This window comes from Hyposmocoma kahamanoa, unplaced genomic scaffold (assembly GCF_003589595.1).
Source record: "Hyposmocoma kahamanoa isolate Upper Pololo Valley unplaced genomic scaffold, ASM358959v1 95, whole genome shotgun sequence".
Lineage (NCBI taxonomy): Eukaryota > Metazoa > Arthropoda > Insecta > Lepidoptera > Cosmopterigidae > Hyposmocoma > Hyposmocoma kahamanoa.
In genome coordinates, this window is record NW_020654972.1 from 4,887,265 (window position 1) to 4,902,184 (window position 14,920).

Sequence of the window (14,920 nt, forward strand, 5' to 3'; positions counted from 1 at the left end):
ACATCCATAAAAACAGTTATAGGACGACGTAAGAAATACGCCGCCGAAGCGAAGGTCACGGCAAACGCTAATTTTCTTTACTGCGACATCGCCAAACTAGACACGCGATCTGGATATTCCTACAGATTGTTTTTATTCCTCGTTATTAGACTTGTCAAGAAAAAGCAGTTCATTTTCCTACCTATTTTAAACCTTCCTATATCTTGCGTATCGTGAACATGTTATTCAGGACGAGAATTTTCGTAAGTAAGTAAGTAAGAGTAAATTACTGTCATAACTTCTTGAATTAATTTATTACAATCGTAATTCGACGAACTATAGATAAATAGCTTTATATCGTTCATGCACTAGACATAAAAGCCGAAACAGAAAGAACCTTCCCAAATTCCCATTATTTGGTAATGCCCTGAAAGGGATCCAGAAGTTACCAATTACTGTAGAACACCTGTGTCCCGGTTCAGGATCCCAGGATCAATAGGCGGGGCTCCGCGGGATTGGTCGAAGCTTGATGGGCGGGGCACATCTGGGATGCAATAGAGATGCTGTGAGATAAAGTTAGTACACATCTGAAATAATTTTCACTGGTATAAACTTCGAATGCTTTAAGATTTAACAATAAATTTTAAAATTTTAAACCAAAAAATGTCTTTAAAATGTCCCGCTGTTACAAAACACGTGTAAATAAATTTAATAAAATGGCACGAAAGCGAAGCATCAATTAACCCTTGTTGCCCGGTTCTTTTAGTTGTGCGTCCGTACTGCGCGTGCATTTTTCTTGGCGGTGGTGGTGAGGTGCGGTTGGCAGCGGCAGTGGTGGTGAGGTGCGGTTGGCAGCGGCGGTGGTGGTGAGGTGCGGGTGGCAGCAGCGGCGGCAGCTGCTTTGGAATAGATTTAATATCTAAACCTCACGTATTAAAGAAAATTTACTCATCCCTAAAAATATGTAAAACTAGCCCATCAAACCACACAAGCTAAGTTCTATTTTTTTATTTTTGATCATTAAACATGTTTAGTTCTGTCTTAAACTGTCTTAGACATGTATTTTATTTTTAAAACAATAATAAATTTACAGGCGTCCCGCTCTGAGGGGAGGAAATAGTGGTCACGTTACGTTTATACCAATTATTACATATTGTGAGACACTTAAGTGTCTTATAACGTTTATTCAGAAGTCAGTTAGTCTCACGGCTGGCCACAGGCCTCTTCTCACACTGAGAGGGCTTTAACCCACGCAGACCTAATGCCGATTGGTAATTTCATATATAACATTAAATTGTTTTGCTGTGTGTGCAGGTTTCCTAACGATGTGTTTGTTCGTCGAAAAGCTCGCAATAAATTTGAAATAAAATGTTAAACATAAATTTCGACAAGTCCGGATTCGAACCCTCTACCCTCTGCTTGAGAGGCGTTAGGTGAAACCATTAAGTTGCCATGGCTTTTATAGACATACAGAGCTACAACTTACTTTTAAATACTCTGCCAAATGTCTGTGTCAAATCAATAATAACATCATTTTGAGAAAATACTGCAAACAGAATTTTCCGGCTTTTTGTAGGTTTTCAAATTGATAACATAAAAAAAACACATTTAAATTTCTTTATAAGTACTTAAGATATTAAAGAATTCTGTAAAGCTATTACAATTTTACTTTGCAAAATGATCTCTATTGCAAAACAAATAAATTTATTTTCCCTCGACATCAATCGAAAAATTTCCTGTTGTAATGAAATTGCAAAACACTGTACGTGATTGCAGTGTTTTGATTTGATACAAAAGAACTTAGACCTGCACTATGCAATTACTCATTCAATTATAAATACACATACATGTTTATTTAATAAAGCTAACCAATATTTTTTTATATTTAGCGTTAAATATAAAGAAAAACACAATATAATTAGTACTATATAGATATGCATTTAAATTAAAAGTATGCACAGCATTATGCATAAAGTTATTGTTTTGGAAGCACGTGAGTATGACCAGTCTGTCTATATAAAACTAGACTTTCTTTACAAGAAATTCAGTCAATTTTGTATTCAACAATTTGATACCTATACTACTAACAAGTCTAAAAATTATTAAAAAAGAAATAAAAACTCGACTGCAAAAATATTTAAACATAATAGAGGAGTTAATGTTATAAAATATTAACTGCCCGTCACTATTTTGATTTTTTTTCACCTCACATGTCAAAATCAATGAAGCCATTTATGCTGTACAGGGGAACACATAGAAATGGACATACATACACTAGAAAAACATAACCCTCTCGCAGTCGGGTAAAAACAGAAAAAATCAGAAAAAAACACAGAGCTAAATACAACTTCACTAGTAAAATATTCCTAGACTGCTTACCTAAAGCTGTGATATTGATCACTAAAAATGTCCAGTTCACAATTTTGAAAAATTTCATTGTATCTTCTCTGAAGCAAAGCAGAGACATACTAACATAATTGGTTTTTCTCAGTTCATTTGCTAAAGGTTTGCAATTATGCAGCCTACTCCTAGCAGACATTCTAGGCATATTTAAGTTTATTTAGGATAGGAGGGACAGACAACCTGTATCATGATTTAGTGTAACATACATATACTATCTTTTCGATCGCAAAATAAACAGACTCGTGTAACACCGCCTTACATTTGAGAGGGTTGTCGGTACATCCCTCCGAACGGAATTACAAAGAGAGGGATGCTGTTCTCTTTAACAGTACGACTTCGAGAGAGGACCAGCGAGGAACCACGATAGTGATTTTGTGCAATTTGTGAAAAGTGGTGTTTGAGGAAAAATGTTTTGAAAACTTAAATAACCACATTTTAACTCGCCTTTATACTAACGTAAGCCTAAACCTATTGATTAATATACAAATCGCACTGCTATTACAATAGTGTTGTAACTCAAAATATGTGTAAAATTTGATTCTCTACACGTCAATAAAACCGTTGTTAAAATATTGTAAGAAACAATTAAAATAAATCTTTAATAAATAAATTTAACTCAAAATGAGACAAACTTTTTGCGAACTATTTCTGGATAAAACAGTCTTAATTATTTTTTCCTTTTATTTGGCTAGTAGGGAATTGTTTAGATATCTGTAATAAATAAACTTTAACCTATACATAAATTTTAATAATATTTCGCAGGAAGTGAGTGTTTTTCATCGATTCTGAATAAATACACTTTTTGAGTAAATACACTATTGTATTAACAGTGCAAATAGTTTTTATACTTCTTTATATTTTTCTAACGTATTTCAAGAGTCAAGTTCAAACATCTCCTTCGAAGACTTAAAATTATTTCCCAAAATATATTAAAACTCAATGTCTATGAAAATACAAACCACATTTAAATTGTTACATTTCGGGAGCAACTCGTACTTATTTAAACTAAACACAACACTGAAAAAACATTGTGATTGAAATAAACAAAATGTTGTTTAAGGTGACACCTATTTTAGACAATCTTGAGAAATGATTAATTCTTTGCTATCAATTTGTCAATTGAGTATACATTACGTGGTTGATTAGTATGTCATGGTACGAATATAAGTAATATTATTTAAGATTGCTTTTTGAAAGGTTATGGTAGACACTCAGAATCTATTGCAGCAACCGTTTAAATTCTTCAATTTAATCATGTGATTCCTTTCATCAAGTTATCTCGATAGGCTTATGTGATTTCGTGAATATACAGGATATAATGTTTGTCAAACTTTACAAAATAGCTTATTTTTATTTTTTATTTATTTAATACATTTTACAAAGGTTTTTATTAATCTAATACATTGCAGCTGTAGCTCAAAACCACTCAGGGCTTATCTGTCCACAGCGATTCGCTCTAAGAAAATTTTATTAGTTTTTATCTTTTGCATTTTCCTTCCACATACGAATCTTGAACGCACGTAGGAAATTCATTCAATAGTTTAGTAATCATATATAGTATTGAGCAGATTTTTTTTAAATTGAGATTTCAAATTTGTTTGGTCTCAAGTAAACAGATAAATTACGTACATAATTAAATTAGTTGGAATAGACAACTTGATTTATCATAAACACATCAAAAAATAAACCAATAAATAAAGCTATGACTATTAAATTGGGAAACTCATAGCTTATGTGTCTACAGTCTTAGTGTAGTGGCTTGGTAAAAACATCATCTACCGTTATATCTGTAGGAATGTAGGAAACTTGATCATAGTTTAGGTAAACATTAAGAATGTATCATCTTTGACACAATCTACTCGCAAAATAGGCGCCGAAATGTTTAGTTACGGTACATATACCAGCCCGTCACACCATACAATACCGTCATCATCTATTATTTCATCTTAGTTTTATGGTTGTTTTTATTATCCTCAAGCTTATGTATTATTACTAGAAGTATTAGCAGGAAGAGTTTGTACAGGGAAGTACTGCGTTCCGGTTTTCAAGGGTAAGGGTGCTGGTGAAATTACAAGCACATGGGACATGCCAACTTATATCTCAGGGTGACGGGCGCGGTGGCAGTGCCCCTCAGATCTTTGCAATTGAAAGCTCTGAGTGGCACTGCAAATGTTATAAACAGGCAGGTAGCTTACCGTCAGGCGCACGACTTGTTCGTCTTGTTACTTGATATTATAAAAAAAATCTTTTTCTCTCTCTGTTATATCAAAGGTATACGGAACAATATTTCGTACATGAAACCCAATACTTACGGAGTAACTCAATAATGGTGGAATTAGGAAAACACGAAAGTTCAAAAAATCACTGAATGGATCTTATTGCGAAAAATGGGAGTATTTTTATTTATACGTAATAATTAATTATCCACTTATAAACGAGAATATAAATTTATTGGTTCCATTCAATATTTTTTTGTAACTTTCAAACCGTGTTTTCTTAATTCCACCGTTATTGAGTTACGACAGTATTTTTTCTTGTGCGACTTGTAGGTTTGTTAACGTTCGTTTAGAATAAGAATTAGAAGCACATAATTATAAATAAATATAAAAAATATAATAAAAAAAAATATATAATAAAATAAAATAAAAAATATTTCACCTCAATATATTTTATCTATTACCAATTATTAAAAATGCCTCCCTCTCGTTTGCTGTGCCCGACAGGGTCCATACATGATCTATTATATTATATACTTTGTAACACCTTGTAAACATATGGAAAAGCAATAAAGATTGAGTATTGAGTATTGAAATTAAATACGCACAGGTTAAGTCTGTGTCGAATTTCTGCCTTAGCAGTATTTCGAAAGCGATCGCAGTCATCGATTCGATACGGTTGCTAAACATGATTGGATTATTGGAGGGGCAGCAAAAAGAATAAATACGGATTTATTATCCCCTAAAGACTGTCTTTAGCTCGAGGTGTGAACTCGTGATGTTTTATTTATCGAAACAACCCTTGCGGCCAGTTTATTTGATTTGATCGGGAATCAAAACAAGACGAGAGGAAGGGTAGATAAAGGGGATGTTTTCTTTGGTTACGTGAGTTTTGGCTACTATAAAGAAAAGTGAAATATTTATCTTCTTTTGAGATATTCGAAGAAAAGACACATTAGAATTTGAGCATAATATTAATAGTTGGTGTGGTATGAAATTACTGCAAGAGAAAAGTACTTAGATATTTTTTAATTTCTTCAGCAGCAGTAGGGCTCCTTGTGAAAGAGTTCGTCCAGGGAAGTACTGACCTTACCTATTTCTGCTGCCAAGCAGTAATGTTACCATTACTGCGGTCCGGTTTAGAAGGGTAAGGGTGCTGGTGAAATTATAGGCACATGGAACTTGTCAACGTATGTCTCAGGGTGACGGGCGTGCCCCCCAGACCTTTGCGATTTAAAACTCTGAGTGGCACTGCAACTGTCATGGACAGGCGTGTAGTTTACTTGAAATTATAAAAAATCTAAATTCGGAGATGAGTTTCAAAAAAAATTATGGAATAGTTAAAATATGTTTTTGATATTAAGCAGTTTATTTACGTTAAATATAGATAAGACATATTTTACACAAAAACTTTCATTATATTTCAATTGCTATTTAAAAAAATATTTTTTTCTTTTAACTCTGTACAAAAAAAAAATTGTTAATAATATTATTACTGCTACTTATAAAGTGCATAACTAACTTAAATGTGACTTTTAACAACTTGAATTATAATAATAATAATAACGCACACACTCAACATAGCCCCGCACTAGGGAAACCCTGTGTCGCGGGTGGCATGGACACATACATAGACAAACCCAAATTACACCCAAACTCACGAGAGAAATAAATGTAGGCCATACAAATATTTCTCCCGGCCCGGGAATCGAACCTAGGACCTCTGCGTGGCAGTCCGGCATGGTAACCGTTCGGCCACGGAGGCAGTTAAAAATTATTAAAAGCTAAAAATTATAATAGAACTAAAGGTCACAATTACAGACAGTTGTGCCTTTTTTGTGTTATTTGTTAGCTACATAGCTCAATTCCAATAATGACTTCTATTATACTATTATGTAGCACAGTGTCCTACATTATAAAGTAAAATCCTTCGATATTAGTATTTTTAACTTAATCAAATTCAAATATTCCTTTTTACGGTAGAAAATCTGATTATTGACGTTACTAACGCCTTTTAAGCTTTTTAATATCGAACAATTATTTAAATAGATTTCTACAAAAAATGAAATAGAATTGACCTTTCTTCCTGATCCCGAACATGTATCTCATGTTTGATAAAAAACAAACAGCAGGTTTTATACAAATTAACAAATCTCCTTCTTATATGCTCATAAATGTTGATTGTCTGTTTGATATTACAGCGCTAATGCTAATTGACCTTTTCATGGAAACTAACAGCTATATACATACATAGATCTCAAAAACCAACTACGGCCTTCATAATACAATTTCCAAGTGCTTTCTGAAGTATCAATCCGACCGATCCGAATATCAACAACGTACTGACAAAATTAGAATAGAATACAATAGCAATCATTTATTCCGTATAAAAGCCCAGTACACACGCTAGACGAGTGTAACTACTATACATGATACTTAGTATTTTTAGATATTAGACTTAAAACAAATGGAAAGCACAACATGCCTCATCACATACTGGTTAACAAATAATACAAGTGAAAAAAAATCTCAGTAGAGAGTACTAAAAAGTCGGCCTCAAAAGTTCGTAGAATTACATCTATTTGCCAAGTTAAAGTTTAGTTAAGTTAAAGTTTGCCAAGTAAGCGAAACCGGATTCGTTCTAAAATATTGTCTAAGAGGTGAAATATTTTCTTCAAACTTAAATAGGACCAATATACTGTATACTGGACCAATATAATGTAACCTCATTCCAACAAAAAATGAATGATCAAAATCGGTTCATAAATAGAGTTATCGCGTAACATACATACAAAAAAAACCTCGAATTGAAAACCTCCTTTTTATGAAGTCGGTTAAAATTTAAATAATTTTGTAACGAAGTGGGAAATGAATTTCCAGTTCCGTTATCCTCCAACTTGGTATGTGATATGTGAAGTGGTGACCTCACAGTTTCAAATAAATAAAATATGCTATATCGTTCAAGTTTAAAATAATATCAGTAAATGAGGAAATAGACGTTGGCCGTGGATATTACACCTATGTTGTAGATATTCCAAAAATTCTAAAAAAAAAGTAATATACTAAAATAACAAAATACATTTTTCTGTTCCCTTTTTTTATAATGGCAAGTAACGGGACGAACATGTCGGGCGCCTGATGGTAAGCTACACGCCTGTCTATAACAGTTGCAGTGCCACTCAGAGCTTTAAATCTCAAAGATCTGAGGGGCACTGCCACAACGCCCGTCACCCTAAGTGACAAGTTCCATGTGCCTGCCATTTCAACAGCACCCTTACTCTTCAAAACCGTACATACATACAATACATACTTTTTTATTTTTAACCAAGACATATGCAGAGTGTTACGCAACTAAATGGAAAGATTGTTTTTCATATAATTCTATGCTTTATTTAGAACTATATGAGATTGTTTGTTAATTCCCCGGACATCAGCAAGTCATTTCCAAATGTTAGTACACCTTTTTGTTACAACCTGTATGTAATCGTCACAGAGCCACTATGAAGAGCTGGCTGGAGACAGCTGGCGGCATGGAGGACGAGTCCATGCCATGCATGCTGGTGGAACCTAGAGAAGCGCTATTGCCCATCACTGGAAGGGAAAACCTGGCTCCTATGAAAAGGTAAGTGTATAATATCCCAAACCCCTAGGATTTCCTTTGCTCCTCTGGACTCCTAACCCCTGGTGTATGAATGGACCCTACATTATTATTGTAAGTATGTAAATACTTATGTAACTGTTACACCTCTTTCCGCGTTAAAAATTGGACTCCCTATCACTATTCTTTCCAGATAAATAACTTACATTCATCGCTAGTGTTTTGATTTTTATGATACCAAGAGACGCGACGAACAAGTCGTAGGCCTGGTGGTAAACGACACGCCTGTCTATAACAATTGCAGGGCCGTTCAGAGCAATATATCGCAAAGATTTGAGAGGCACTGCCACTGCGGTCGTCGTCTTGAGACATAAGTTGAAAAGTCCCATGTGCCAGTAATTTCAACAGCACCCCTTACCCTTAAAACTGAACGCTCTCTGAGATAACTTTTGGCGGACAACATTTATTTGGAAGAACTCATTCACAAAAAGCTCTACTGCTAATAAGTTATATGAAGTATCGAGTTCTTAGGTTTTCGCGATTGTTACACATAGGAAATGAAACTATTTTTCCGGATTTAAATCGCGTATATTTGTTTTTTCAAACAAACCGACGTTTCGGGCCCTTTACAGGTCCCATGGTCACGGGTGACTGACCTGGTCACGGTTAAATGACATGAGACCTGTAAAGGGCCCGAAACGTCGGTTTGTTTGAAAAAACAAATATACGCGATTTAAATCCGGAAAAATAGTTTCATTTCTTATATGAAGTAGTCAATTATCGATGAATTAGCCGATTATGAATTGTAAAACTTTAAACATGTAATAAAAAAGGCCGCAAAAAAGAATTAAAACAAACAAAAATGTTATATAAACACGCATCATATTTACCTGCTTATTGGTATAAAAAAACTATTTTTTCTGAATCTGAAATCGTGTATTTGTTTTTTCACAACGAATGTTCCAGCTCTTTATAGTTCCGATCGCCATGTCTAACACCGTTTTTAACCGACTTTAAAAAAAAGGAGGAGGTTCTCAATTCGTCTGCATGTTTTTTTTTGTATGCATGTTACGCGATAACTCCGCCATTTGAGAACCGATATTGATGATTCTTTTTTATTGGAAAGAGAGTACCTCAGAAGTGGTCCCATTTAAATTTGAAGAAAATATTCCACCTCTAAGGGTGGTAAACTAGGGGATGAATGACTTTTCAGGTCGGTTTTTTTAACCGGAGGTTAGGTTATATTAACTTCCGATTCAAAACGTAGGGAGTTATAATTTTGTAGCCTTTATATGTGTTCACTCAATTTTAAACGATATTTCTGACTACAAACATACTTTACGTGGCTTGAAAAGAAATCAGTAATTAGTTAAAGTTTTTCGGTATATTAATGTTCAAGACAGTGGTCACTTTTTTCTTCTCTTTGCAGCCATGGTCGTGTAATGCGAAGAAAAAAGACCCGATGGTTTCGTTTGGGGCATTATAGTCAAGTTAGCCTGCATGCAATCATAATGCAAGTGTGGTGAAAAATTACTTACTAATTAAGTTTACTAAATGTCAAGATAAACATTTTGACATTTAGTCACCATAGTAGTCGTAATTTATTGTGAAATTACTCCACTAGTTTGTTTTAATTATTAATGAAGAAATAGATTTCTCACAGATGGCACTACGGCAAAAAATATATACAACAAGCACACGGAAAAATTCGTAAAGTCTGTTGGTTCGTACCGTGGCTTACTTGCCATGGTATCTGGCATGGTTTGCTAGAAGGCGTTGATTCGAATCCAGCCGGATCGAAGAAACTCTTTCTAAGTGTGCAATCTTTGTATTAGTAATTATGACTTTACTAAATTAGAATAAGTGTCGTGTTTTCAGATGATTAGATACGTAGTTTTTATAGACAAAAATAAATCATTAAATAAATGGTTAAAATGAGTGTTTTATAGAGAAAAATAAAAGATGAATATTTTCCACATTCTTGTAGCACTTACTTGGGATAAAAACATAATTTAATTATTTTGTTTCCAGAGAAAGAGTCCTAGAGTCGTGTGCAATATCAGAAGAAGCATACTTATCAAGCGGAGCTGGATCTCCCTGTGCAGGTTTGTCCCGTGAAGAGCGCCGGCGCAGACGACGAGCTACACTCAAATACCGCACAGCTCACGCTACAAGAGAACGAATCAGAGTTGAAGCATTCAATGCTGCTTTTGCAGCCTTAAGGAGACTGTTGCCAACTCTACCGCCAGACAAGAAATTGTCTAAAATTGAAATCTTGCGCTTAGCCATTTGTTACATAGCTTATTTAAATCACGTGTTAGAGGCGTGATGTGATGTTAATAATATTAATTCGCATTCTTCTCTAGTAATTTTACCAACGACATATGTATTATATGAACCGATAATAGAGAAACTTGTAAACGCCTTAAAGGGGTTTCGTAATTTCTCTATAAGAGGCTCATAGATTATTACGATTTTCATTTGTTATTTGTCGTCTCGTGTATCTATCTATATTAGTAGGTTCAAAATTAAATACCATTCTTCAAAAACAAAATCGTGTAATGTTATTTTTGAAAATTACAACTTAACATTTTAATTTTTGATGGCTTTCCTTATAATTATTGTAAATTATGTACATTTGTAAACCGACCTAGATTAATTTATACAATATGAGAAGGCCTCAGCTGGTAACATTCATAAAATTCTTAGCTTGTTTTCCTTTTCTTAAAACTGTTCAAATAACTCAATAAAACTGGGAAGAAAATCATTCCGTGAATAAAACCTACTATAACCAAACTGAAGAACATTCTAAAGAAAAACACTTCAATAATTTCTGTGTAAGAGAATGCCAGAACAACTATAGGAATGTTCGTCAAAGTGATACCAGTTATAATGGTAGAACCAACTTGTTTCATTGCATCCACAACTCTTTCATCGGGTGCACATTCGCTAGTGGCGAACGCATACGCAATGTGACTGCAGAACTCGACAGCTATACCTAATGAGACAATTAAATTAACACAAGAAACCGCATTGAGAGGGATGCTCCAAATAAACATAACGCCCATCACGTTCAATACAACCATTAGAGCTGTCCATATAACAGCAAATGTCGTCAAGATATTAAATCCTGACGCTAGGAGATTAAAGACAAAAGCTCCTATCAAACAGTATCCTAAAGAGGCGAAGGTATCACCCCACATTGTTAAATATTGTTCATAGAATACATAAAAGACCCCGTAGGGGAAGACTTCGACATTTTCACCAGTATGTTCTTGTATAGCGTTGGTAATGTTGTTACTAATTTCATATGCGTACTTTACAGCTGTTATGTAATCCTTAGACGTTGATAAAGCAGTGTGGTATGCCATGAAGTTAGTGTCATACACATTTGCATTTCCTTCAGAATCAAGAACATAGTTTACTGCACTGTAGTAACTAGCCAGTCCACCTCTATTACAAATATCTGTTGGTTCATCTTGTAAAAAGAATGGGATATACCGTTGAAAAGCCTCCTCAGCAGGTCGAAGACCATTACTCCAGTTACCTCTCGGTACCGAACAATATGCACATTCAGGGGAATTATCAGTACTCTGACAAAAACTACCATCAGTTGTATTGTACTTGCAACAAGCTCCAAACAAATTTGTCCAATCAAAAAAGTCATCCAACCAGGAATTTGAACTTCTGGAAATGTATGTAATATTACTGAAGCGGGAAGCTAAAAATATTTGAGTTGTCAAAGAATCTTCGTTACACAATTGACTTCCGCATATTACATTTTGATGATTTGGATTGCTAAAGTTCAAGCCTCCTTTAAGTACAAAGTACATCGGAGGTCCCAAACGTAAAAGCTCATTGACAGCCAGCAAATACTTGTACACATATGAATCAGCTGGAAGTGCCATCTCCTGATCCAAACCAATCTCAATATGTGGAATCATCATAACACTGGCACAAAGTATAACCGCAAATACAACGACAACAATAACTTTCATGTACCATCTCAGAATAAATTTGGTGTATGGAGCCATCATTCTAGTAAAAATGCTCTTGTATGGTGTTTCAGAATTTAAAGGATCGCTGTCATTTAATATCTTCTTTTGTATGCAACAAAAAACATCGATTCTATTTTGTGAACTTCGTTTGTAATCTAGGGACAGTAGGGCAATAACTGCGGTTATTTGGAAAATAAACAAAAAACCTAATGATATTGAACACAATATTGAAAAGGTTACAACAGCAGGAAAATTTGCTAGGCTACCTATTGCAAAACACGTTATTTGCGTCACGGAAGATACGAACATAGAAGGACCAACTTTAGCCATCATTTTAGAAAACAAAAACTCTCTCCTTTTGTTAAAACTAAAGTTTTCATTATAATCATCGAATTCTTTTAGTTTGTATTGTAAATCGTGTAACGTATTAACCATTAAAAACACGTTATCAACACCTACAGATAACACGAAAAATGGAATAACGTTAATAGCCAGAAGAGTTAGAGTGACATTAGCGTAACCTAAGACACCTACTCCACAGAAGATTGCAGCTATAACAACGATAATACTACCAATTGCCACCATAATTTTACTGTCTATAAACCAAGTCCTACAATATCTTATGTTTCCTAAAGAAATCGTAACGTAAATGAACATGATGACATAACTTATAGCGATAGGTATAGCTTCTGCCTCCGAAACACGTTGAATTTCATCTTCAATGGACCTTTCGGCACCAAACGACACATCTACGAAGTCTGCTTTCCAATTAGCATCATAATCGTGAAGTAAGTCAATAAATTTCTGTTCCCATTCCATAACAGGTTCAAGTTGTTCTTTTAAAAGAAAGTTATTAATAGGCAAGTTAATAAGCAGAGTGTCCGCGGATAGAATATCGTCACCTTCAAAACCACCAAAAACAATCTCCGGTTCAGCACCGCCTCCCCACGATGCTAGACAGTCAAAGGACATGAAACTATTCACACAGTTTTGGATTCGTGTGAGATATGTTTGATTATTTATGTTATGTCTGTCGTCGCCCAGGTAAGTAGTAACCGACATTGAAACGCATTGTTCAAGTAGTTGTTCACCACCGCGGTGCCGAAGCGGCGCATAGCACACTTGCTCAAGAGTCACCCCGTGGTCATCTCTTCCAATGTCTAGGATAGCATCTTCAAGTTTGACTAACTCTTGCAAAGCTTCCACGCGAAATGCTGGCCCGTAGGTAACACCATCAACAGTAAACGGTTGCAGTCCTTTCATTTGTAAATAAACTTGTGCAGCACGGTAGAACGGCCCAAACCTGGAGTTAAAATAATTTAAATGTTCTCGACTGCGTGATTCTGGAGAAGACCATAGCTCTATAGGATCGGTTGTTAGTTGCAGTTTCGCGACGCCAAAGAACATCGCAAAACATATCCATGAAGTTATCATAAGCATTAGGACAGGATTATTTGCAGAAAATGCTCCGATTTTTGAAAATATCCATTGAAAAGATTTTGTTGTCTTATTTATCTTTCGTTTTTTTATTGTATTAGACGATTCTGGCTGTTTATTTCTTTTAAAATCACGTAGAGCCAAGAACCCTACAATCAAAACACACACGACGAGAAACCCGAGTCCAACTGAGAACCCAACACAATGTATAGTCAAAACGGTGCACATATCTGGGGGGGTAGGGTCATTGCCCGTAGGGCATGTGAAAGAACAGTCGATACAGCTACAGGGCAAATCACCTTCTGCCGTTTCATTGCATGCCATTGCGCGGACACTCATCGAGTCTTCTATAGTTTGCGTTCTCAAAAAGTTTACTTGCACCGGTGCCAAAGGATTATTCGTAATGTCTCCAGTAAATCCAAACCATGCACTTGAGTTGCAAACAGGGGCATTTCCGCACATCAAGTTTACTGCTGGCAATCCTGTCTGAGGAACGATGACCCCAGAGCACGAATCAAAGGCATTGTCCATGAAATCCTCATGCATTCTGTAATAAACTTCTTCTACGTATTCTCGTCCATCCTCTAGAGGTAAAGTGTCAATATCTACAAAACGTGCTTGGTCTGGAGAGCAGTTCAATTCGCAAATCTGCCGCACGAAATTTCTTAGGCATGTTGGACACCGGCCGAGAACACCTTCAGCTAATAATAAGTTATCTGCCATTCCTCGTAACTGTGCATAATCACAACACGCCACTATCTCATTATACGGCTTTATTTGTCCATTTTCGTCTAGGGTTAATTCTGGACATCGTAGTAACATTATTCGAATAGCATCTTCCTTTTGTTCACCTGAAAGGTCATCGTTGAGTACGGGTACGGCAGTGCCATTGTAGCGGCAGTTTCTTGGGAATCCGTTGACTAGGTGGCACTCCGATTTCATCACGCATTTTGACTTTACACCGTAACACAAGCACAACACTAATACAAACGTTAGTATGACTTTCATTTTTGCTTCACTTAATTTATTTACTGCGTTACCTTTTCATAGTCAGGTCCATTATAGACAGACCCATATGTGCCGCAGTGACGTTCTATTTGAAATGACCGAAAGTATTGGAACGACGATAATTTAATCCTGCACAAAGTCGAATCGATACGTGTTATCATAAATTAACACAGGTGGGCGATAAAGCATTTTTTCGAGTTTTATCTACAACATTGTATAGAATCTGAACCGATAGAGATTGATGACTAATGGTTATTTATAATAGTGGTCAGTATACAGTT

General features: G+C 35.3%; 2 protein-coding genes across 3 annotated transcripts; one reads left to right on the forward strand and one right to left on the reverse strand.

The window, feature by feature from the left end:
- Nucleotides 1-2,726: 2,726 nt before the first annotated feature.
- On the forward strand, nt 2,727-10,593 carry LOC113238268 (helix-loop-helix protein 1). The gene is made up of 3 exons (XM_026475080.1): nt 2,727-2,838; nt 8,092-8,220; nt 10,228-10,593. Exons 2-3 carry the CDS (start codon nt 8,099-8,101, stop codon nt 10,523-10,525), a joined length of 420 nt encoding a protein of 139 aa, XP_026330865.1. The 5' UTR covers nt 2,727-2,838; nt 8,092-8,098; the 3' UTR covers nt 10,526-10,593.
- Nucleotides 10,594-10,841: 248 nt separating this feature from the next.
- LOC113238134 (NPC intracellular cholesterol transporter 1 homolog 1b-like) lies at nt 10,842-14,717 on the reverse strand. 2 transcript variants are annotated; one of them, XM_026474871.1, is made up of 2 exons: nt 13,976-14,084; nt 10,842-13,073 (listed from the first exon to the last, which is right to left on the reverse strand). In XM_026474871.1, the coding sequence occupies exon 2, from the start codon at nt 13,011-13,013 to the stop codon at nt 10,902-10,904; it is 2,112 nt and encodes a 703-aa protein (XP_026330656.1). In that variant the 5' UTR covers nt 13,014-13,073; nt 13,976-14,084; the 3' UTR covers nt 10,842-10,901. The 2 variants fall into 2 exon arrangements, with proteins under 2 accessions (XP_026330656.1, XP_026330657.1); XM_026474872.1 differs by having other exon boundaries at nt 12,965-13,073; nt 13,976-14,717.
- Nucleotides 14,718-14,920: the final 203 nt, after the last annotated feature.